Source organism: Tripterygium wilfordii, chromosome 15 (genome assembly GCF_013401445.1).
Source record: "Tripterygium wilfordii isolate XIE 37 chromosome 15, ASM1340144v1, whole genome shotgun sequence".
Lineage (NCBI taxonomy): Eukaryota > Viridiplantae > Streptophyta > Magnoliopsida > Celastrales > Celastraceae > Tripterygium > Tripterygium wilfordii.
In genome coordinates this window covers 2,289,272-2,309,705 of record NC_052246.1, presented here as the reverse complement: position 1 = coordinate 2,309,705, position 20,434 = coordinate 2,289,272, and the positions used below count along the sequence as shown (strand labels likewise).

At 38.7% G+C, this 20,434-nt stretch overlaps 4 protein-coding genes across 10 annotated transcripts; 2 read left to right on the top strand and 2 right to left on the bottom strand.

Moving 5' to 3' along the window:
- Positions 1 to 667: 667 nt before the first annotated feature.
- Positions 668 to 5,113, bottom strand: LOC120016754 (copper chaperone for superoxide dismutase, chloroplastic/cytosolic). The gene is made up of 6 exons (XM_038869663.1): positions 4,831 to 5,113; positions 4,681 to 4,707; positions 3,752 to 3,824; positions 3,499 to 3,633; positions 2,677 to 2,900; positions 668 to 1,138 (listed from the first exon to the last, which is right to left on the bottom strand). Exons 1-6 carry the CDS (start codon positions 5,089 to 5,091, stop codon positions 875 to 877), a joined length of 984 nt encoding a protein of 327 aa, XP_038725591.1. The 5' UTR covers positions 5,092 to 5,113; the 3' UTR covers positions 668 to 874.
- A 643-nt stretch (positions 5,114 to 5,756) lies between these two features.
- LOC120016056 (subtilisin-like protease) lies at positions 5,757 to 8,407 on the top strand. The gene has a single exon (XM_038868629.1). The coding sequence runs from the start codon at positions 5,910 to 5,912 to the stop codon at positions 8,352 to 8,354; it is 2,445 nt and encodes an 814-aa protein (XP_038724557.1). The 5' UTR covers positions 5,757 to 5,909; the 3' UTR covers positions 8,355 to 8,407.
- Positions 8,408 to 8,662: 255 nt separating this feature from the next.
- LOC120016057 (YTH domain-containing protein 1) lies at positions 8,663 to 18,168 on the bottom strand. Of its 7 annotated transcripts, XM_038868635.1 has the most exons (12): positions 17,951 to 18,167; positions 16,803 to 16,904; positions 13,370 to 13,514; positions 12,702 to 12,931; positions 12,364 to 12,615; positions 12,204 to 12,280; positions 11,905 to 12,119; positions 11,757 to 11,803; positions 10,981 to 11,034; positions 10,248 to 10,304; positions 9,280 to 9,341; positions 8,663 to 9,202 (listed from the first exon to the last, which is right to left on the bottom strand). In XM_038868635.1, the coding sequence occupies exons 3-12, from the start codon at positions 13,449 to 13,451 to the stop codon at positions 9,094 to 9,096; spliced, it is 1,185 nt and encodes a 394-aa protein (XP_038724563.1). In that variant the 5' UTR covers positions 13,452 to 13,514; positions 16,803 to 16,904; positions 17,951 to 18,167; the 3' UTR covers positions 8,663 to 9,093. The 7 variants fall into 7 exon arrangements, with proteins under 7 accessions (XP_038724563.1, XP_038724560.1, XP_038724559.1 ...); XM_038868632.1 differs by lacking the exon at positions 13,370 to 13,514 and having other exon boundaries at positions 12,702 to 12,943; positions 16,803 to 16,940; positions 17,951 to 18,168; XM_038868631.1 differs by lacking the exon at positions 13,370 to 13,514 and having other exon boundaries at positions 12,702 to 12,943.
- A 203-nt stretch (positions 18,169 to 18,371) lies between these two features.
- Positions 18,372 to 20,168, top strand: LOC120016058 (glyoxylate/hydroxypyruvate reductase HPR3-like). Its single transcript, XM_038868638.1, has 2 exons — positions 18,372 to 18,912; positions 19,468 to 20,168. The coding sequence occupies exons 1-2, from the start codon at positions 18,442 to 18,444 to the stop codon at positions 19,987 to 19,989; spliced, it is 993 nt and encodes a 330-aa protein (XP_038724566.1). The 5' UTR covers positions 18,372 to 18,441; the 3' UTR covers positions 19,990 to 20,168.
- The last annotated feature ends 266 nt before the right edge of the window (positions 20,169 to 20,434 follow it).

Below are 20,434 nucleotides of genomic sequence, written 5' to 3'. Positions count from 1 at the left end.
CAACAAACATGTTGTCTTTTGTTGATGTGGCTGTATTGTAAAATGTGTTTTGCTTATGTGGCTGTATTGGGATAAGTGTTTTGTTGATGTGAATGTATTGATATTTGATGTTTTGGTGTAGTTTTGTTGTGGATAATATGGAAGAATGGAATGTTGTTGGGTTGGGTGGAAAAAGAAAGTGTGTGGGAAGAAAAAGTGTATAGAAATTTGTGTTTTGCTGATGTGGCTGTATTAGAATACGTGTTTGACTTGACTTTTTGTGTAATAGAGGTGGGACCGGACCAACAAAAATGTTGGTCCAACAAATCAATTCCCATTGCATTTGCCCTAACAAGTGATTAGGAGCCTCACATAAAACATAATAGCCCTTCTTGATAAAAAAAAAAAAAAAAAAACATAATGGCCCTTGCAAAATAAGCCTAGCCCATGAAAAAAATTTAAGAGCATCAAGCTTCTTGCGTTGAAGGATCAATCCTGTAATCTCTCAAACTTCAAAGGGGCTGTTTTTAGCAAATGTTTTTCTTTTGCATTCAAGTGGTCAATCCTATAGGCTTCTCTGTACAAGAGTACAATTCGGCTATCACCTTCCACGGACAAGCAACAATCTGCAAGCTCGCAAAATTTCAACAGAAAGTTCTTTCATTTTTGTTCTCAATGCAAAAGAAAATTTTCAACCAAATGCTGCCTTTATTATACTAAATCCTCAGTTCCAGTTGCAGTCACATAATCAACAAAATCTTGAGATGTTTTAACTTTTAAGTGTTCTCTTATTCCATACACTCGATACGGGTACGAAGTATATGGTCATAAAACAAATGGTGCATAATTTGAAAAGACATACAAGATGCCTACAAATTTAGCCTTGATCAAATTCTCAGACCTTACTGAGGGCAAATTCATTATCATTAGCCTCCCATATGGTGGTGCCATCACATGTGCAAATCTTTTTGTAGTTCTCGCCAACCCCAGCACTTCTTGCAATCACTGCAGCTGTAACACCTGGGATTGATTTATCTTCTGTTTCATACACCACTAGAGCCCGCCCAATAAGATCTGCAACTCTCAGCTTATGTTTGATGTCTGAATAGAACGCTTCACCTTTTTCATTAATGTCTAGTGTTCCCAGGTCACCAACTTGCTGAAGAAAATTGACAGAAATGCAAGAAAAATAGTTAACCCATAACAAGGCATTCTGTAGAAAAAATGTATAGGATAATGATCGATACTTCAAAAACAAGTGTCTGAAGCCAATATGTTATGACAACCGATATAACTCTACGAGGGTGGTTAGTTACATCCATACAGGAATGTGTCAAGGATGATCTGACTACAAAGGAAAACATATTCTTAAGCTTCTTGAAAATTCCACCATGAGCTACTGACGGTTTTCCCACTGCTCATTCTCTGTTCTCAGGAAGTAAATAAGGAACGGCTTGGGAAACCTTATTAAATTGTGCTATGAAGGGTTCCTCAATGACCAAGGAATCTTTAAATGCACAAAAGTACAAGTAAAAAGCTGGGCTGCTATAATGTTCTTTACGTATCAATGTAGGGGAGGATGTTGAGACCAAGTGGAATGACTTGGCTTTAAAATTACGGGTATTGTTGGTTTTGGTTCATTAGACCCAACAATGTCGCACCTAGATGATGCCCGGAAATGTTTAAGTCAAAAGTCTCCTATACATGGTATAAAATCAATCACCAAATATCAAATATGGTATTGGAGTATCATAAAAACCCCAACTCAAAATCCTTTGTTTGTTGTTTGAGGTCCAATTGAAGACTTCTATGAGCCAAGCATCCCAGACTACACTGTGCAGCGCAAATTATTGTTATTCTCAACTATTTGTAACTAACTACCAGCCCAAAGGCCTAAAGAAAGTATTCTCTCACTTATTGAAGCTCATGGTTGTGTTGAGTTAAAGTTCTCTTGCGGATAGAAATGAGTCAACCAAGTTCATTGTTTTAATGTTGTAACAATTATTTAGCAAAATTGACCGAATAAAATACCATAGTTCTTTGAATAAAAGAGCTGATTACATTTTGGTCTATGTAACTATGTTTCCCTACAATCCCCGACCCTCCACCATTGACCCCAAAAAAAGGTAAAAAGTTAAACAACTCCCGTTCACTGAGCGTGAGCGGGGTCGGTGACAGGTAGGATGTATGCAGACCTTACCCTCACATAATAAAGGCTATTTTCAAGAATAGAACATGTGACCTCTAGGTTGCACCAGTGCAACACTACTACTGGGCACATGTTCACCTGTACCTCACAAAGAAAATATAAAAAACACCAATCAACTAGCAATGAGATAATAAAATAAGAACACATGGACAGGGTAATTGGTTTAATGTGAATGGGGAAACTTAGACATTAGGCTTTGTGTTTACCCTAACACAGAATATACCCTCTTACACCATGTCAACCACAAAATGCATAGTAAAGTGAGATTCTAGTTACAATTACTTTTTTAGCACCCAAAGAATGCCTAGGACATAGCTAACCCCATTGGGAGTTCCATACTGGAACGGGTTAAAAAACAGCTTTGAAGTTGGGCTCCATGTTTGACACGGAATTCAACCTCTAATGGTCTAATACAATGTCAATCATAAAATGCATACCAAATTTGAGATTCAAGTTAGCACCAAAAGTAGGCATATGACAGAGCTAACCTCATTAGCAGTTCCATCGTGGGATGGATTATAAATTTTCCCAGTGCTTGCAGCACCTCTTGTAAGGTCACCATATTCATTAATAGACCAACCATGTTTTCCTGGGGACAACCCACTAAAGCTAGCTTCAACTCTGGCCGCTTCCATATTCATTTGAGCAAAGCGCACCACACCAAATATAACTGGTCCTTTGAATTCAGAAACGGCAGCAGAAATGAGAAAGTCTGTAAGCAAAGAAGTGAGGGTGAGTTTGCAAGGGACTGTTATCTTTCCGTTTTGCTTAAGAAGACACTAACCCTAACAAACAAAAGCAAGCATGCAATTAATTCAGGAGAACTGTTCATTTTGAAAGAGTATAAAGACTTTCAAAAATAACCAAAATAAACAGATCCAAGAGAAAGAAATATCACCTAAACAAACCATCTTGAAACGTGAGTTCATAGGAAAAATATATACGATGAAAGAAACAAATTTTCAAATCTCTCTTCTTTGTAGTCACATCCAGGCAAGTACCAACAAATATCTATTAAATATAACAAAAATACCACTGGTTACATACCAGGTGCATGATTTGTGACAAATCAAATCAACAGAGTCGATGGTCATTAACGTCAACATGATTAAATGAGAATTGACGGGTGATGACTCATGGATTTTAAAAACCAAGAGGCATGACAAAAATACTGAAGATCATTTTTAAACTTCTAGATACGTTTGGCCCACTGAATTTGCTATGGCCCTAAGACAATATTCAAGATGAAGAAAATAATGCTCATGTGGAGAGAATGAGGCAAGAGTTTGTGGTAGGATGAAGAGGCAAACCTTCAGGCACTCCTTGACCTATTAATCGGGCTCTTCGACCTGTCTGCTCCAAAGCTTCAGTCATGGCCTTCACAGATGAAGAACCACGAATTCTAACCACTTGATTCCCCAAGTCTACCTCCACATTTTTCACTCCTAATATTATTTTCAAACAAGAACACAAAAGTAGAAGATAGGAAAGAAAAAAAAAAGATCAAGTTAATTCTCATTTGAAAAGAAAGATTGCATATCCCATGATTACAAAAATGTGTACCATCAATGGTTTGCAACTTATTCTTGACGGCTTTGACACAACCCTCGCATGTCATATCCACCATATACTCAGTCTGATTACATATCAGGAGTCAAAAACAAAATTCAAAATGTCAGAAATGAGGAAATAATAAAAATGAGATCGGGAACTTTCAGGAACTAGTAGCCTATGATTGACAATTTTTAAAATGCAGAAAGAGAGAGAGTACATGAACACTCAATGAGAAGATTTATTGAATCCCAACATAAACTGATTCCACATAGGAGATCAATCGAATTGCTAGTCTGAAACACCAAGATAAACCTTAACTTTTTTTCTTTTAAGAAAAAAAAAATCCAAGTAACAATTTTGCATTACCAGGAGAATTCACAGTAACTCCATTATCATTCTGGATAATGGACAATTTTATAATGCAGAAAGAGGGAATACATGAACAATCAATTGAAAGATTTATTGGAATCCCCACATACAGTGATTCCTCATAGGAGATCAATCAAATTACTAGGGTGAACGACCAAGATAAACCTTAACTTTTTTCCTAGACAAAAAAACAAAATTTCCATTACCAGGAGAATTCACAGTAAATCCATTATTATTCTGCATTCTCAACTATTTTTCCCTTTTTTCTTCCTTGTAAAAGCACAAAAATTCTGTAGAGAAAAGGAAGGACAACTGCATGCACGAACTGCTTTCAAGCATATGGTCCAAAAGAGAAGTCCGGTAAACATGAGAATACAAACAGAACAAGGAAATCTGCCCAACTCAAGCAAATCTACAACTATGGAAAATAAAATAAAACCAACTAAAGTACTATATTTGCAAAGAAATAGGATTCGCTCCATCGAAAAGAAGAAAACCCCATGTACAATTCCATAAAATTGAAACTCGAATAGTAAAGCCAAACAAAGCGAAAAAAGAACCCAACTTACCAGTAGCTCAGGCAATTGGGCATCCATCTGCAACAGTGCAACGTGAAGCAAACAGATTCAGTATTCATAGACCCAATTAACCACACAATTGATGATCAAAATATAACTTATTACACAAAAAATAAAATGGTACGTCTCCGATTAGGGAACCTGAGAGGTGGGTTTGTGATCAGATGAGGGCGCATCCATTTGGAGAGCAGAAGGCGGCTGAGCCAAGTTCTTGGTAAGTCCCAAGCGAGTCGGTGAAAGGTGAGAAGTTGAAGAAAAGAAAGAGAGGTTTTTGGGTTTGGGTATTTGATGTGATTGAGCAGAAGAGGAGGAAGAACGAGCGGAGAAAGCAAAGGCAGCAGGAAGTGCAGAGGCTGCTATGGCAGCGGTTGTGGCCACCGACCTTAGTAATGGCGGTGCCATTTTAATCAATTTTGGTAGGTAACTTATTTCCATGTTTGTCTAGACTCTAGAATGTGCACTTATCTCTGTCATCAATTTTTTTTTTAAATAGTTTTATGTTTATCCTCCAAAACAATTTTGGGGTGCATAAATAATTAAATATTTAGTGATATTTTATCAAAATCAAAATTTGAAAACAAATCAATCTCGAATGTGAATAAAAAAATTAGTAGAAACCTCAAATTTATAGACTCTGCGGGCTACGAGTATTCGTGATCGGTTTGTTCGAATTTTTATATAAATAAAACGGATTAAACGATCAATTTTTTTTGATTCAATTCAATTTTGAATAGAGAAATGTATAATTTTTTAATATAAAAAACCGATCACTCAATTCGATTACGGTTTTGTTTTGCAGTAAAAAAGTCGCAAGGTACCCATTTCATTTAAGAACTCAATAATCATTTTTTATTAGTAATTTTTTTTAAAAAAAAAACATGGATGTATTTTGATCTTGTTTACTAATCAAATGAGTATATTTTTTATGCCGAACAAAAATCAAATAAAAAAACATACAAGGGATAATTTCATAAAAATTTCATGCATGGACAGAACCTGGAATTGAATCAAATCTATGGACTCATAACTCATTCTTAGCTGTAAAGACAGGGAGTCCAAAGGAAAAAGAATCCTCACCTTGTAAATCTCCTGCAGCATATATAGCAAACTGAACTAGCTCACAGAAAAATAATGAAAAACATGTTTTGCATCTCTCATTGTTGTCCATCGTTGATTCCCACACATAGAGACACTCTTTATCTCACTTCATATGGGTGGAAATGATCTCAAAACACCAGAATTCTTCTACAAACATGGTGAACAAGAGATTCAAACTTTTGTCAGCCATGTTGATTATTTATCTTGTTAGTCTGAATCACAAGTTTTCTTTCTCTCAAGCAATCAATGAAGGAAAAGCAAGCATATCTAATCACAGTGATACGTTTTCGAAGGACGAAGGGAACCTGAAAACTTACATTGTCAAGGTAAAGAAACCAGAAGGAGAAGCATCAGAGCTATCAGATAATTTAGATAGCTGGTACGACTCATTTTTGCCTGTCACTGCCTCCAGCTTACATAAGGAACAACGGATGGTATATTCCTACCGCCATGTGGCCACCGGTTTTGCTGCAAAACTTACAGCAGAGGAAGTGAAGGATATGGAAAAGAAGGATGGTTTTGTGTCCGCGCAACCTCAGAGGAAATTGCACCTTCACACAACTCATACCCCTGACTTCTTGGGGTTGCGCCAAGAACCAGGATTGTGGCAGAAGACTAATCATGGAAAAGGAGTGATTATTGCAGTTCTCGACGGTGGATTTACGCCCGGTCACCCTTCGTTTAGAGGCAACGGTGTGCCCAGTCCACCTGCAAAATGGAAAGGGAGATGTGACTTTGAAGAGTCCTTGTGCAATAACAAGCTCCAGCCTTCGTTTAGTGGTAAAGATGTGCCCCGTCCACCCGCAAAAGGGAAAGGGAAAGGGAAATGTGACTTTGACGAGCCTGTGTGCAATAACAAGCTGATTGGTGCAAGGAATTTCCAAAGCAGAGGCCCAGACCTTTTGGACGCAGAAGGCCATGGAACCCACACAGCAAGCACAGCAGCAGGTAATTTTGTGACAGGTGCAAATCTGGACGGGAATGCTAATGGCACTGCTGCTGGCATGGCACCTCTTGCTCATTTGGCGATTTATAAAGTTTGCGAAGATTCTTATGGTTTAGAAAGTGATATCTTAGCTGGAATGGACGCTGCCATCGAAGAGGGTGTTGATGTGATCTCAATATCCCTCGGGGGATCCTCCCGGCCTTTCCATATGGACAATATTGCCATTGGTGCATTTGCAGCTACTCAAAGAGGAATTTTTGTCAGTTGCTCAGCCGGAAACGGGGGTCCGAAAAGCGGTACCTTAGCAAATGCAGCACCATGGATACTGACAGTGGGAGCAAGCACCGTTGACAGAAGCTACAGAGCAACTGTGGTTCTTGGGAACGGGGAGGAATTCGACGGGGAATCCTTTTACCAGCCTAAAGATTTCTCATCAGAATTGCTGTCACTGGTTTACCCTGGATCAAGTAGTGTTAATGAGAAATCAAAATTTTGCGCTCCAGGATCATTGGCAGATGTTGATGTCAAAGGAAAGGTGGTGTTGTGTGAGAAGGGTGGGAAAATAAAAAGAACTGAAAAAGGCCGAGTGGTGAAGGATGCTGGTGGTGCTGCAATGATTCTCAGCAATGTTGATAAACTTGATAACATTATAACACCCGATTTTCATGTACTTCCCGCATCCCATTTGAGGTACGATGCAGGGTTGAGAATCAAAGACTACATAGATTCAACATCATCACCAACGGCTAAAATCGTGTTCAAGGGAACTGTTTTCGACCTTCCCATCGCTCCCATGGTAGCTCAATTTTCCTCAAGAGGCCCCAACTTCATAAGTCCTGGGATCCTGAAACCAGACATTATAGGCCCCGGTGTAGGTATCCTTGCGGCATGGATTTCCGCTGACAAAAACCAAGGCTACAGCAACAAGAACACAAAACCAACGTTTCATATGATTTCAGGAACATCAATGTCTTGTCCTCATCTTAGTGGCATCGCTGCTTTGCTCAAAAGCTCTCACCCACACTGGTCACCAGCTGCCATTAAATCTGCAATTATAACCACAGCCTATACAACAAACCGTGGGAACAATCCAATTACAGATGAAAATCAAGTTGATGCAAATATCTTTGATATCGGTGCAGGCCATGTAGACCCATCAAGAGCAAATGATCCTGGCCTAATCTATGACATCCAAACCCATGACTACATTTCCTACCTATGTGGCTTGGATTACTCAGATGACCAGGTAACCACCATTGTCAGATCTGATGTGAAATGTTCGGAGATTTTGAGTATACCTGAAGCAGAACTGAATTATCCGTCATTCTCAGTAAACTTTGGTGCTAGTCCTCAGACGTATAATAGAACAGTGACAAACGTCGGTCCGGCAGATGCTTCTTATACTCCTCGCATTGTTGCTCCAACTGGTGTGCTTGTTAGTGTAACGCCTGGTGTTCTGGTTTTCCAGCCAGAGAAGCAAAAGTCGACTTACGCAGTAACATTTAGCATGCAAGGGGAGGGAGGCGGCAACTCTTTTGGTCAGGGATATCTGGAATGGGTTTCTGCTACCCATACTGTTAGAAGTCCCATTGTTGTTACGTATAATCAGGTCATTGAATAAGAGACAAAACCTACTTCGATAACCCAAAAGAAAATGTATTGATTTGATATTCATCTTTAGTGTTCAGAATATCTTCTATACCCCCGCCACCCCTTCCTATTGGAAGGGAAAGAAACACAGGGAAGCAGCAATATATCCTGAGAATACATACATATCTGAATTCTACAGTTCTTGTTTAAGCAATAGAGAACTACAGATCTATTACTGTTCATTTACAAGGGAAACATCGATAACCACCAGCACAAGAGGGACGGAGAAAAAGCAATCAACAAAAGGCAATAGCACGAAACACAACCAAAAAAAGAACCTGCTTTTAAGGACAACAAATTTTGCATCCACAAGAGAAATTTACATAGGAGTTGCTTCTGATTGAAGCAACTCAAGTTGAGGCCAGCAACTTTGCGTCCCACTGCGGACACAATGTACATCTTACATGTCCAATCAATAGCATAATAGTTTCAAGATCCAACTCACTACTACTACTACTACTACTAACCAGCCTGAGCATCCCTCGACCAATATGGTGAGGGGGGAAGAAATCCATCAGGCAACATTGTCAATTTAATTTCTGTACATGTTGGAAAGAATCTATGTAAAATCCTCAAGTGCAATCAGATCGTAGCACAAAGTACATACATGTGTACAACATGAGTCCCAGTTCCCAGGACTTGAACAAATTAGCTTCAATGACCAATTGCATTGTAGGAAAGAAAAGGTCTACCAGACAACGATCCTATGATCATTTGCGAAGGGGTGAGTTGCATTTATTGGATGAATGACGAGACTTCTTATGTGGCCTGGAAGAAGTCCCATGTGGCCTGGACTGATCAGCCGTAAAACTCGAGTTTCTGCACAATACATCTAATCAAACAGGATAATAATTTAATTCATACTAACTATTATGAATTTCTTTGAATAAACTTACTTATCATCATCATGCCTTTTACTTTTTGAAGCAGCCTGCCTCGTCAATGACGGTCCAGTTTCCTGTCAATAGCACGAAAACAGGAGAGTTTGTGACACATAATTACGGAGGTTGTATATGTATATATTACATATGTTTAAATGTAGTTAAATGAAATAGAGCATACACCCTAAGTAAGAAAAGAAAACCGCACTCCTATGAAAACTAAGGCAGCTCCTCCTACAGCATAGACCAACTTAAGGGTCTGCTAGCTCAGTACACGGCTCTTCAAATTACACATTTTCTAAGCAAGAGATATGGAGGGAGGTATATGAAACAGAGCATTCTTTATGATTCAATCACATTGAAATAAAACACTAGCACACGAGAAAAAAGGTATCAGAGAGGCCAAGTATCTCGCAAAACCCTAAACCTCACACCACAAGTCTTTGCCCAGTCCACGTCAACCAAACAATCCGATCACTTCGTTCTATCTAAGTATTATCTGTAAGGACGTTGCTCACTTGCTTAGATACAAACAGCAGCATTGATTTGATTACATTTATGGACAGCGAAAACTAGATTTCTGCTTCAATCTCATATGTTCTTAGAAAAAGGTGCACATGAATATCCAAAGGTAATTGAGAGAGAACCAGCAGCAGCAGTAAGTCTGGCATAGCTCATAGATAATGATTTCATATCATCATCATCAAATTGAACCCTTCAACTGCTAGAACCCGCAGACGCCAAGTTTACTCAGATGACGGGAGAAACAAAATTTTAAGCAACAATTATAGAGATCATTGAAACAGATGCATCCACGGATTCACAAGAATAGTTTTGATAACAAAATCAAAGAAATGCAAAAGACGGATAAATTGCAGGTAGGAAAGATATACTTTTTAATATATAACTATGATAATAAGAATTTGGATGCAATAATGAAAATTTAGACAACATTCTAATTAGCTTCAGATGAGTATACTAACAGGGAGGCATAATTGATTGACCCTCCTGCTATGTGCTTCTAGGTATTCCTCGTACGACTGCAATAACAACACAATTGTAAGCCCATTTGAATGGTAAAAATTCAAGTATAACTCATCACAAATTTCTCACGACAAAGTCCCAAGTGTCTAACCATTCCCATTTTCAAGCAAAGTAAAAGATAGCCTTTGGACAACACAAATTTTAGACAGCACTAAACCAAAAAAAATCCGCAACTAAATCACAAGTTCCCTTCCATGTGAAGATCAAGCAGTGATCAAGATTGGGATAAAGCTTGCAAAACTACTGAGAGAGAGAAATTAATCAGAAAGGTTTCATTCATGTCGCTTTCTTCTTTTCCAAAAGCCGAAGAATTTCACTCAGCACACAGACAGGCACATTTTTCAAACAAGGGAAACCCCTTGCCAAACACAGGAAAACCCTGGCACTCAAAAAAGACCCTCACCCCAAGCACCAGTAAGATGGTTTTTTTTTTTTTTTTTTTTTTATAGTTATGAAGACTCAACAGGTTGTCTCAGCTGGAACATTTACTCCTAGCCAACTCATCCGCAGGAACAGACATGCACATGCTGATGAACTAACATCAGCAACAACAAAGCAGAAGGTGCAGGGAGACATTTTCTCAAGGCATGTTACAAGAATATTCACAAGTTTATCTCCATCAGATATTAAACAAATGGCCACATGAAAAGGCAGACGCTTCATTCTGCGTACATATTGAGTTACATTTATCCACAAAGGTGCTTCTCCAATGTTGCTAGTGAAAGCCTGCAAACTTGAATGTGCTTGTTATAAAATTTCTTTGCCCAGCTGCAATAAAATGGATTAGCCTCTAAGAACAGATTCATGCAGCTTCCATGACTCAAATGGTTATATGATTGGACCGTCAACAATATGAGATATGGCACAGCAAAGCAAAGAATGCTAAAAGAATAGGGCATTGTGAGAATGCCAAGATCTATAAAACTACAGTTCAACGATAACTCAAATTAGCTAAGCGTAGATCCTGCAAAGATATTGTCAAATACATAACAAGAAGCTCTTGGCTAGCTGTAGCCTACTCCTTAGGACTTGAACCAGGACACAATTCAAGTCCCTTCTCAAAATAATAATAATAATAATAAACAACATAACTCATCAAAGAAAAAAAGATATTGTCCAATAGATTAAATCACAAATACATATATATGATACAGGAAGAAATAGTATTCCATGCTGAGTCAATAGAACAAATTTTGATAAAGAAAAGTACAAAATAAATAGTGATACAAGTTGAGCCATTTAACATTATCATCTGTCAAGTAATGACCCCCAAAGAAAGTTCATTCAACTTCTCAAATCCCATACACTATATTAGCTTTAAGGGGCATAATCATCCATTTGCAATGACATATCCAACTTAAGACATAACTATAGAGGAGGGGAAAAAACAAAAAGAACGATATATACATTGAGTTTGAACAGAAAAGTGAAGACAAGACTCCATATACCATTTCAAGAAAATCATCCTCAGTCAAAGTACTAGCAAGAGGACTTCCTGCGGATAAACCCAAACATCAAAATGAGAAGAGTCCACTATTAAATCAGGGAGGTTATCAGTAACACAAGAATGTTTCATCCTTTCCACCTTTTACGCACCAGATGAAAATTGCATATGTAAACCAGTGGATTTAGGGTTTGCCAAAGGGTATCTGTTGGCTTCAGCTTGATTGTGGTAGAGAAAAGAAGGATGCTGCAAGGGTGTTGTGGTCCATGACATTTGTACCGGAGAGGCATTATACTCTCCATCCCTCAACGAACATGGTGGGTCTGTGAATCGCCTTTTTAAAGGAAATCCATCCCTGTGAAAATTGCTACAGCTGAAGTCATGAAAACTACTATGCTATTTTTTTCAATTCTGACTGAAGTGCTAACCACCGGTTTTACTAAAGAGATACCTATTCAACATTCCATCGCCTCCGTAATTTTCATCAAGGAGCTCACAAAGAGCTTCTCCAATATCTTCCTGCAATTCCTGGAAAGAAGACATGAATCAGTGTTATATACTTAAAATGCCAAACATGAATCAGAAGCCAGAGAATCATTCTGAAAGCACACCTGGCAGTCTCTGCTGATTTTGACAGGTTTGTGGTCATTCAATGGATTCTTCAGATGAAGAGTCTTCTGAAAAGGTAAGTCACTTAATCGGAGCCATTTGACCTTAAAACTGCGGCCCCAAGGATTACTTTTACCCCTTCCCTGGCTCCAAAGATTGTCTCGCCTCCACCCAACAGAAGACATCATTTGGGCATAGCCTTGGAAGAAACCGCTCATGTTGACACTAAATATTAAAATGACTTTACCAGAATTCTGCCAGGCAGGCATATGGTTTTAAATAAAAGATCAGGTTAATAAACTAGTGCATCATGTTACAATGTTAAAATACGTCATCTTACATTAAAAGCTTCATCCAAGATTGGTTCATTCATGACCTGAGTAGCCCAAATCCCTTTCTCAACTGATAGTTGGATATTTTGATGGTTCAAACTCTTAATAATGAAATATCTTGTACTGTACAATTTACTCTTTCTGTTGACAGTTGAATTTCCCACCCGATCAACAGAATGCCTTGCTTCTTCTGCTACGGAGCGATAACCATCCTCATTAGCTCTAAAGCTTGAGTTCCCTGGCAGAAGATCTTCAGCTCATAAGTGTATTGGGAGAACATTTGAAAACAAAATCTGAAAGAAAATATATAGCAAGAGTACAAAAGATTTTCAAAACCCCCGACAAGCAGGATAAAAGAGAGGAAATCCAAGGTAACTCTAGAAAAGTTCATATCATTAGGCAACCACAATTTTCCTTCAAAATGTGTGTGGAAATCCAAAGCTCCTACAAAGGTAGCCTTCTTTATATGGGAAGCAACCAGGGGATGATCCTAACAAATGGACAACTTAAAAAAAGTGAGGAGTTCAGCTAGTTAACAGGTGTTGCCTTTGTAACGTTGAAGAAGAAACAGTCATTTGCTACTGCATTTGAACAAGGAAAGTGTGGTCTGTGATTTGGAAGTTGATGGGCTTCCAAAGGGTTAAGCAAAGATTTATCAGCTGAGTTGAATACTCACCAATGAACAAGCAAAAAGGGACTATCAAGCTTATTCTTTTGGCAACTTGCTGGCTTGTTTGGAAGCAAAGGAAGAGCAACATCTTTCAAGATAAGGAGGGTAGTGCTGCTTACTTCATTGATAACTGGTTTAATCCTTTAAAGCCCTGGTTACATGACATTCGTAACAATTTCCCTCACAGTATCAGATAAATTATCTCGTAATTCCTTTGTTGCACCACCTTAGTACTCTTGTGCACTCAAAAAAATGCAGGATAAAAGTCAACAAGTGGTGCTAAACTTAAAATGATTAGAGTGTTGATGCTTAATCACAGTATTTATATAATGAATGGCTAATGTTACATTGAATTTTCATGCACCCAGATGTCCAGCAACTTTATAACAGTTCAACTGCATTATCATAAAGACAATACAAACCTCCTCAATCAAAAATTTGAACCATGTACATAAGCAAAAGATGGCACCCTAAAACAAGCACGTGTAACATAAGCCTTAAAAAGGATAGCAAAAGCATAGGATGAGCCCAGAATACAACTCCATAAATGAGAAGACATAACATGAATTAGAACACACTTAAAAGAGAATGAAGACTTTGAAAAAACATCTGCCCAATGAAATAGCATCCCATAGATGCAGAGAAAAATATACGTGAAATGCGCATATGCACATAAGAAAAAGATGGCACGCAAGAGCAGAAAACACAAGTGATCTAGACACACAGAGAATGAAATCAATGGGCCTGTCAGAATATTGCATCGCGCTCCATGCATAGACTACACACAAAGACAACAAATTCAAAACATAGCCTTTCCAAAATTGCAGCCACATATTATTACTGACATAACTAAGTTCCCGCCGAACTCATAACATAATGGAAAAGGTACAGCATACAAACCCAGGAACTCTTCATCAACACACATGACCTCAAAATACAGAGCACCTCAGAAGGTTAGAAGAAGAAAAGAAGGAAACCATTCAGCAACTATAAGAGCATAGGATTCAATTGAATTGCAATCGAAGGCTCTTTGGCAAAAACAATGGCTTTTAAGGGAGAACCCTAGGGTTCGAAACTGAGGAAGCTTTGCTCAATTCACACAATGCTCAGTCGTTATTCTTATTTGCTTTCAATTAAGAGGATTACAAGAGGTGTAAATGATAAATTCCATACGACACTCCCAACTGGCTCTACAACCATGTCTGGATCAAATCGATGCACCAACCATCCCTCATCTAATCATCTTTAACAAAAATTTTCTTCAATGTTGGCCCATTAATGGTTGAAGCAGAAATAAAGAAATCATGTTTTCAATGTAAAAATAAAGAAGACTCAAACTAAACAAATTTACCAACCAAAGGCACAACTTCTTATAAGCATCAAAGATTCACAGCAGAATCCATAAAAACAACTCCAAAGGTTGATATGGCTACTTGTTACAAATAGCAGTTTGCTTCTCTGAATAATTCATAGAAATTCTCTTTCCAAACAACTACCACACCTTGAGCACAAAGTGAATGATACCTGAATTCCCTAGCCTATTTAATATGGCGAGGAAAAGGATGAGGTTAGGAAGTTGGCCAACGGGGAAGTGTCAAGTGTTCTGAGAAATACCTTTGAATAGAAAAAATTTTGATTGGGAAATTGATATTGTTCTTGAGTTTTACAAAGCTTTGTATGCAAAAAAAGATCTGGCCAACAGAGGAAGGGAGATGGTTTTCAGTTGAAGGAGGAGACGGGTGGTACTTTCACAATCAAAAGCTACTTTTATACTTCGAGGGAAGTATGAGGGGAATAGTAACAATAATTGTCCTAGCCCTAGGAAAGCCATCTGGAAAACCTTAGCACCACTAAAGGGGGCTTCTTTTTATGGTGGAGGCAGCATGGAGCAAGATCCTAAAGCTAGATTACCATACTCTTCTTCATTGTAAATGGACTAAAAATCTATGGCATGCAATAAGAAAGATGTTGGGTGTACAATGGGTTGGTGCCAGGGAAATCAAGGACGAACTGAGTGCTTTTTCTTACTCATCCGAAACAAGGTGTCACAAGGGATTGTTGGATGTATCAGACAAGATCAAAGGGAAATACAACGACAAGGTAATTCCAAACTGCCACAAAGCACATATGAAATTAAATATGAAGTTAACTAGGATACGTATAGGGTCAACAATGCAGAAGAATGGAAAGACTGAGGAGGATGTATCAGCCAAGATTAAAGTTGGTTGGATAAAGTTAAAGAGTGCATCTAGGGTAATGTGTGGTCAGAGGATATCCTTGAAGTCAAAAGCTAAACCATACAGGTTTGCTATATAACACAACCACAATAACGTACATAAAGGATGTTGGCGGTTAAGGGGCAATGTACTCAAAACCTGAATATAGAAGACATGAGAATATTGCGCTAGATGTGCAACAGCAAAAGTATACAATAGGAAATGAGATTATTCGATCTAAAATAATGAGAGAATGAAGTCAATGAACTTTCCATTCGTACTCACGACGATGGTGACGGTGATGGTGATGCTGACAATGATTAGTGGAATGAACTTTCAGTTGCAATCTGAAAAGTGAGATAGATAATATCTTTTTGTTGTCATTACTAAATGTAATGTCAACTGTTAAGCAGGTCATAGGTAAGGTTTCCAAACCATTTCATGGTTTAGAGTATAAGCTCAGCAGGTCAGAAAAGAATACACCAATGCACATGTAGGCAATAGGCAGAATCATTACGATGTGATTGGCAATATGAATTGCGAGCAAAAAGAATTACATTCTCGCAATTAACTTCTTTTGATGGCATGATATTCTATTTCTTCCGATTTAATCAAACTAATGCTAAATCTAGCATGCTTTGTCAAGTGTTCGCATCATAAAAAGTACCTGAGGAGGCATGTGAGCTTGCATTTGATCTCACATGCCTACTATGTTGCACTCAGATACACGGAAAACAGTCCTGCTTGTAACATAAGAAATAAAAATAAAATTTCTTACAGAATAAGAATACATAAAATTGCTTCCCAAATTACTCATATGACGTGTCCCCAACTACATTGGATTTTTGGTCCAAGATCTGGACCATAGAAATAAAATCAGCAAGTCTTAACTTTTATTTTTGAGTGAAAAGTCCAGAAGTAAAAATGGCCGAAGCATTAAGGAAGCTCAACAAACAAGGACTCAGGTTTCTGTTTCTCTAGCAAGCCAACAGAATACGAGAAGCAAGAATGTCATTTCCATAAGGACCATGCATTCATGATTCATGCAAATGGAATATTTAAATTAATCAACCTCCATAAAAGCTATATCAGCGTCACAAGCTCACCATTGTAAGGAAAAATATGTGAAACATACAAACACGCACACGCACACGCACACGCACACGAATATGCAGCATGCCTCTAGTTTGTGAACGTGGGTATTAACTTATATCAGTTATTACCTGCTTCATTAGAATTCCCGATGTCATTCTTCCATTCGAATACTCTTGAATCAACTCTGGCTTCATTTTGCTTTGCAGTATCAGTAGACATATCCTTGTGACCTATGCCATTACCCAAAAGTGTCGCGAAGGTATAAACTGACACAGGAGTGTAATTAAACTAAAATTTGAAGTGAAATTAATTGCACTAACAATATTTCACATGGATAAAAGGACATAAACAAAATTGTCACAGAACAATACTTCTAGTTGAAGCTCTACTGCAAAATATGATGACAGAAAGCTTTACCATTGGTTTTCAGCCTAACCATTAATTTACTAAAGCATAAACCATTCAACCTATCAAATGGATCGGGACAGGTATAACAAAACCAAACCAGTGAAAGACTTTGTCAATACATCAATTCCTTATTCATCAATAACATATCTAGACAGACAAGATAGTGAGACCTATCGAAACTCCTTTCAACCATTCGAAAGAAAAAAAGAAAGAAGAAGAATAAGAAGAAAGACTCATCCCACCACTCAGCTTACAAAACCTCATATGATCATCCATTGACCACCACTGTCTCACATCCCCTTCCTTTACATATAATTTCAAATTTTCATTGTAAACTCTTTACAATATATCACCTCTTAATGCAAAAATTAGTATTGAATATCATCTTTATATCACTAAACAAAAGAAGCCATAAATTCTTGAACATTAACTAGAGTTTCTGCATTTCTTGTGCAAGGAATAACTCCCAAGCCACTACAGTAGCACTCCCCCCCCCCCCCCCCAACCACCCCTTTTTTTAATGTAAAACAACCTCAACTCATACATAACAAATTCATATTAACAATGCGCAATCACTAGAAACTCGCATGCAAAATAGTCGGACCTCAATTATCACCAAACTTTCAAATTCTTAGATTTCCCTAATTTCCCTACATTATTGGAAGAACATTAAAGAAAAGATTGAAAGCCCAATTCCATCAAAACTATGCCAAAAGATTACACAAATAAACAGACAAACAGAATAAATGATTAGACACAGTCGCGTACGTACAAGTTCACAATACAAACATCTGCACAGGACTGCTGAGTGGAAAACAAGAAATTCTCAACGCAGAATGAGAAGCCAAAAATTAAAAGAACAGCGTACCACCGTTCGCGAAGAGAGTTAAAAGGCCGCGAGAGAGCGGTGAAGTGAAGTGAAGGGAGAGCGCGTACAAGAAAAACCCCTCTGTTTTGCCAGCAAAGGCGAGCCCTAGTTGTCCAGTCCTGAAAAATTGCAAGTATTGTAGTCTTGTACTTCTCTCTCTTGATTTTTCTCTATTCCTTTTATTTTTCTTCCAGTCAATACTGTGTTTTTCAGATCAGAATCATCGGATCAGCAATGCTGCGGACTTTCAGATAATTCCCTCCAATCAGATGGTCCATATTATTTGGGCTTTCTTGATACTGGCCATGCCATATACGATCGACCTGCCCAGCCCGTCCATAACCTAATTGGACTTTACGGCCCAGTCAGGCAGGCATGTTCAAAACTTCGAATTTCATCTTGATCGACCCGTTACAAATTTACAGTACGATACTGAACAAGAAACAACTCAGCAAGCTTTGGTCCTCCGAGGTCAACCATCCGCTTCATCGATGGCGTCTCAGCAAAACTGTACAGAGCCAAATCGGGAGGACCTTCCTTTAGTTCTGCTGCACTACCAACCACCATTTGATATCCATATCTTTAAACACCATCTACGGCCTTACTTCCGTCTTCTCGACCCATCCGAGTTACCGGAACCCACCAACCCCTTCTCCAGCCGCGCAAAATCTCTACGTGCTCTCGTCAGCGTTGGTATCTTCCCTGTCACCCGTGAAACCCTCTCCCTTCTACCTTCTCTTGAACTCGTTGTGGGCTCCAGTGCCGGCGTCAACCACATTGACCTGCAGGAGTGCCGCCGCCGTGGTATTGCTGTCACCAACACCGGCCCTGCCTTTTGTGAGGACGCGGCCGATTATGCGGTGGCACTGTTAATTGATGTTCTAAGAAGACTATCGGCCTGTGACCGATACGTCCGAGATGGGTTGTGGCCTGAAAAGGGAGACTATCCGCTTGCTTTGAAGGTCAATTTTTTTACTGTTCCTCTTCTTGGCTAGTTTTTGTCATGACTGGTCTCTGGTGATGCTCAATTTTGTTAAATTTACAATCTAGGGTTGCCATTATAACCAGAAAAGGACTTTTCTTGCTTGATTAGTTTTTTTTTTTCTTGCTTGATTAGTTGCTTGTGGATGACATACTTCCAGCTGGTATTGCAGATTTAAGATTATGATGATTAATGTCATTGTCAATGCCATTCAAATTGATTGTCATTTATGCAGACACATTCATATGATTTGGTATTTGACCGTGAAGGGCTAACGGAGACCATTGTCCAAAATTGAGGGGCTTGTTTAGCCCAAAATAAAACAGCGGTTTGATCAACCTTTTTCAAAGTTCGGTTGCTATGTCATAATGTCTCACTACACTGTATGATCAGATTTTTTTTTCTTTTGACGTGGTGAACTACAATGTATGATCATAACTCACCAAAGGAATTAATTGGTTGTGAGCTCCTATACATAGTATGCTAGCTGATTATATGAACATGTGAGTGACTAATATAGATTTGAACTTTGCAGTTGGGGGGGAAGCGAGTCGGAATTGTGGGGCTGGGAAATATTGGTTCTGAAGTTGCAAAAAGGCTTCTAGCTTTTGGATGCAGCATTGCCTACAACTCGAGGAGGAAGAAGGATTCTGTTTCATTCCCCTACTACGCCAACGTTAGTGACCTTGCAACAAACAGTGATGTTCTCATCCTTTGTTGTCCACTGACGGATGAAACACGCCATATGATCAATAAGGATGCCATGAATGCACTGGGAAAGGAAGGAGTCATAATCAACATCGGACGTGGGGCTCTAGTAGATGAGAAGGAACTGGTGCAGTTCCTGGTTAATGGGGATATCCGTGGTGCAGGTCTTGATGTGTTTGAGAATGAGCCTCATGTGCCGGAGAAGCTATACGCATTGGATAATGTTGTTCTTTCTCCACACCGTGCTGTTATAACCCCAGAATCGTTTGAAGCAGCGGTGAAACTTGTCCTTGCCAACTTGAAAGCATTCTTTTCAAATGAACCTCTGCTGTCACCTGTACAAAATTGATGACCATACCGTCAGTCAATCGATACAGCTTTACAGAACCAACTTGAGGGAATTTCCCGTCAATCTATTAGATGGGATTTATGGATGAACATTAGAAAAAGACTATTCAAGTTTCATATTCTATGTAAGGAATGGGTACAATATATGGACCCAGAAAGAATTTCTGTCATGTTTGTTTCTTTTGCGAGTGTTCTGTTGGATTGCTAAAACAGATTTGAGTTGCTGAGTTATTAACCAAACTCCCAAACAGCATTCACAAGCTCGGAGCTGTTTATATAGAGAATTTGCAGGCCACCTCTGTTGCTCAGAGCCGCAGATTAATTCGTGCTTATGAAGCATTGTTAGCAAGCTTGTTTCCATAACCTCGAATCTTCCCTGAAGCCTGGTCATTGGCATACTTCTCCTTCTCCTCGACGGACAACAGGTTGATCAAAGGCGGCCTTTC

What these genes read in the sequence shown, in the direction of transcription:
- LOC120016754 (XM_038869663.1), bottom strand. Translation starts at nt 5,091, where the DNA reads ATGGCACCGCCATTACTAAGGTCGGTGGCCACAACCGCTGCCATAGCA. An exon ending in TAAGTTGCAAACCATTGATG is followed by an intron (nt 3,634 to 3,751) that starts GTACACATTTTT and finishes AAATAATATTAG; the next exon opens with GAGTGAAAAATGTGGAGGTA. An exon ending in ACGATGGAACTGCTAATGAG is followed by an intron (nt 1,139 to 2,676) that starts GTTAGCTCTGTC and finishes AATTTTCTTCAG; the next exon opens with CAAGTTGGTGACCTGGGAAC.
- LOC120016056 (XM_038868629.1), top strand. Translation starts at nt 5,910, where the DNA reads ATGATCTCAAAACACCAGAATTCTTCTACAAACATGGTGAACAAGAGA.
- LOC120016057 (XM_038868632.1), bottom strand. Translation starts at nt 16,893, where the DNA reads ATGTCTACTGATACTGCAAAGCAAAATGAAGCCAGAGTTGATTCAAGA. An exon ending in CGGGAATTCTAATGAAGCAG is followed by an intron (nt 12,944 to 16,802) that starts GTAATAACTGAT and finishes TATGAGCTGAAG; the next exon opens with ATCTTCTGCCAGGGAACTCA. An exon ending in AAAAGGCATGATGATGATAA is followed by an intron (nt 9,203 to 9,279) that starts GTAAGTTTATTC and finishes TGTATTGTGCAG; the next exon opens with AAACTCGAGTTTTACGGCTG.
- LOC120016058 (XM_038868638.1), top strand. Translation starts at nt 18,442, where the DNA reads ATGGCGTCTCAGCAAAACTGTACAGAGCCAAATCGGGAGGACCTTCCT. An exon ending in ACTATCCGCTTGCTTTGAAG is followed by an intron (nt 18,913 to 19,467) that starts GTCAATTTTTTT and finishes TGAACTTTGCAG; the next exon opens with TTGGGGGGGAAGCGAGTCGG.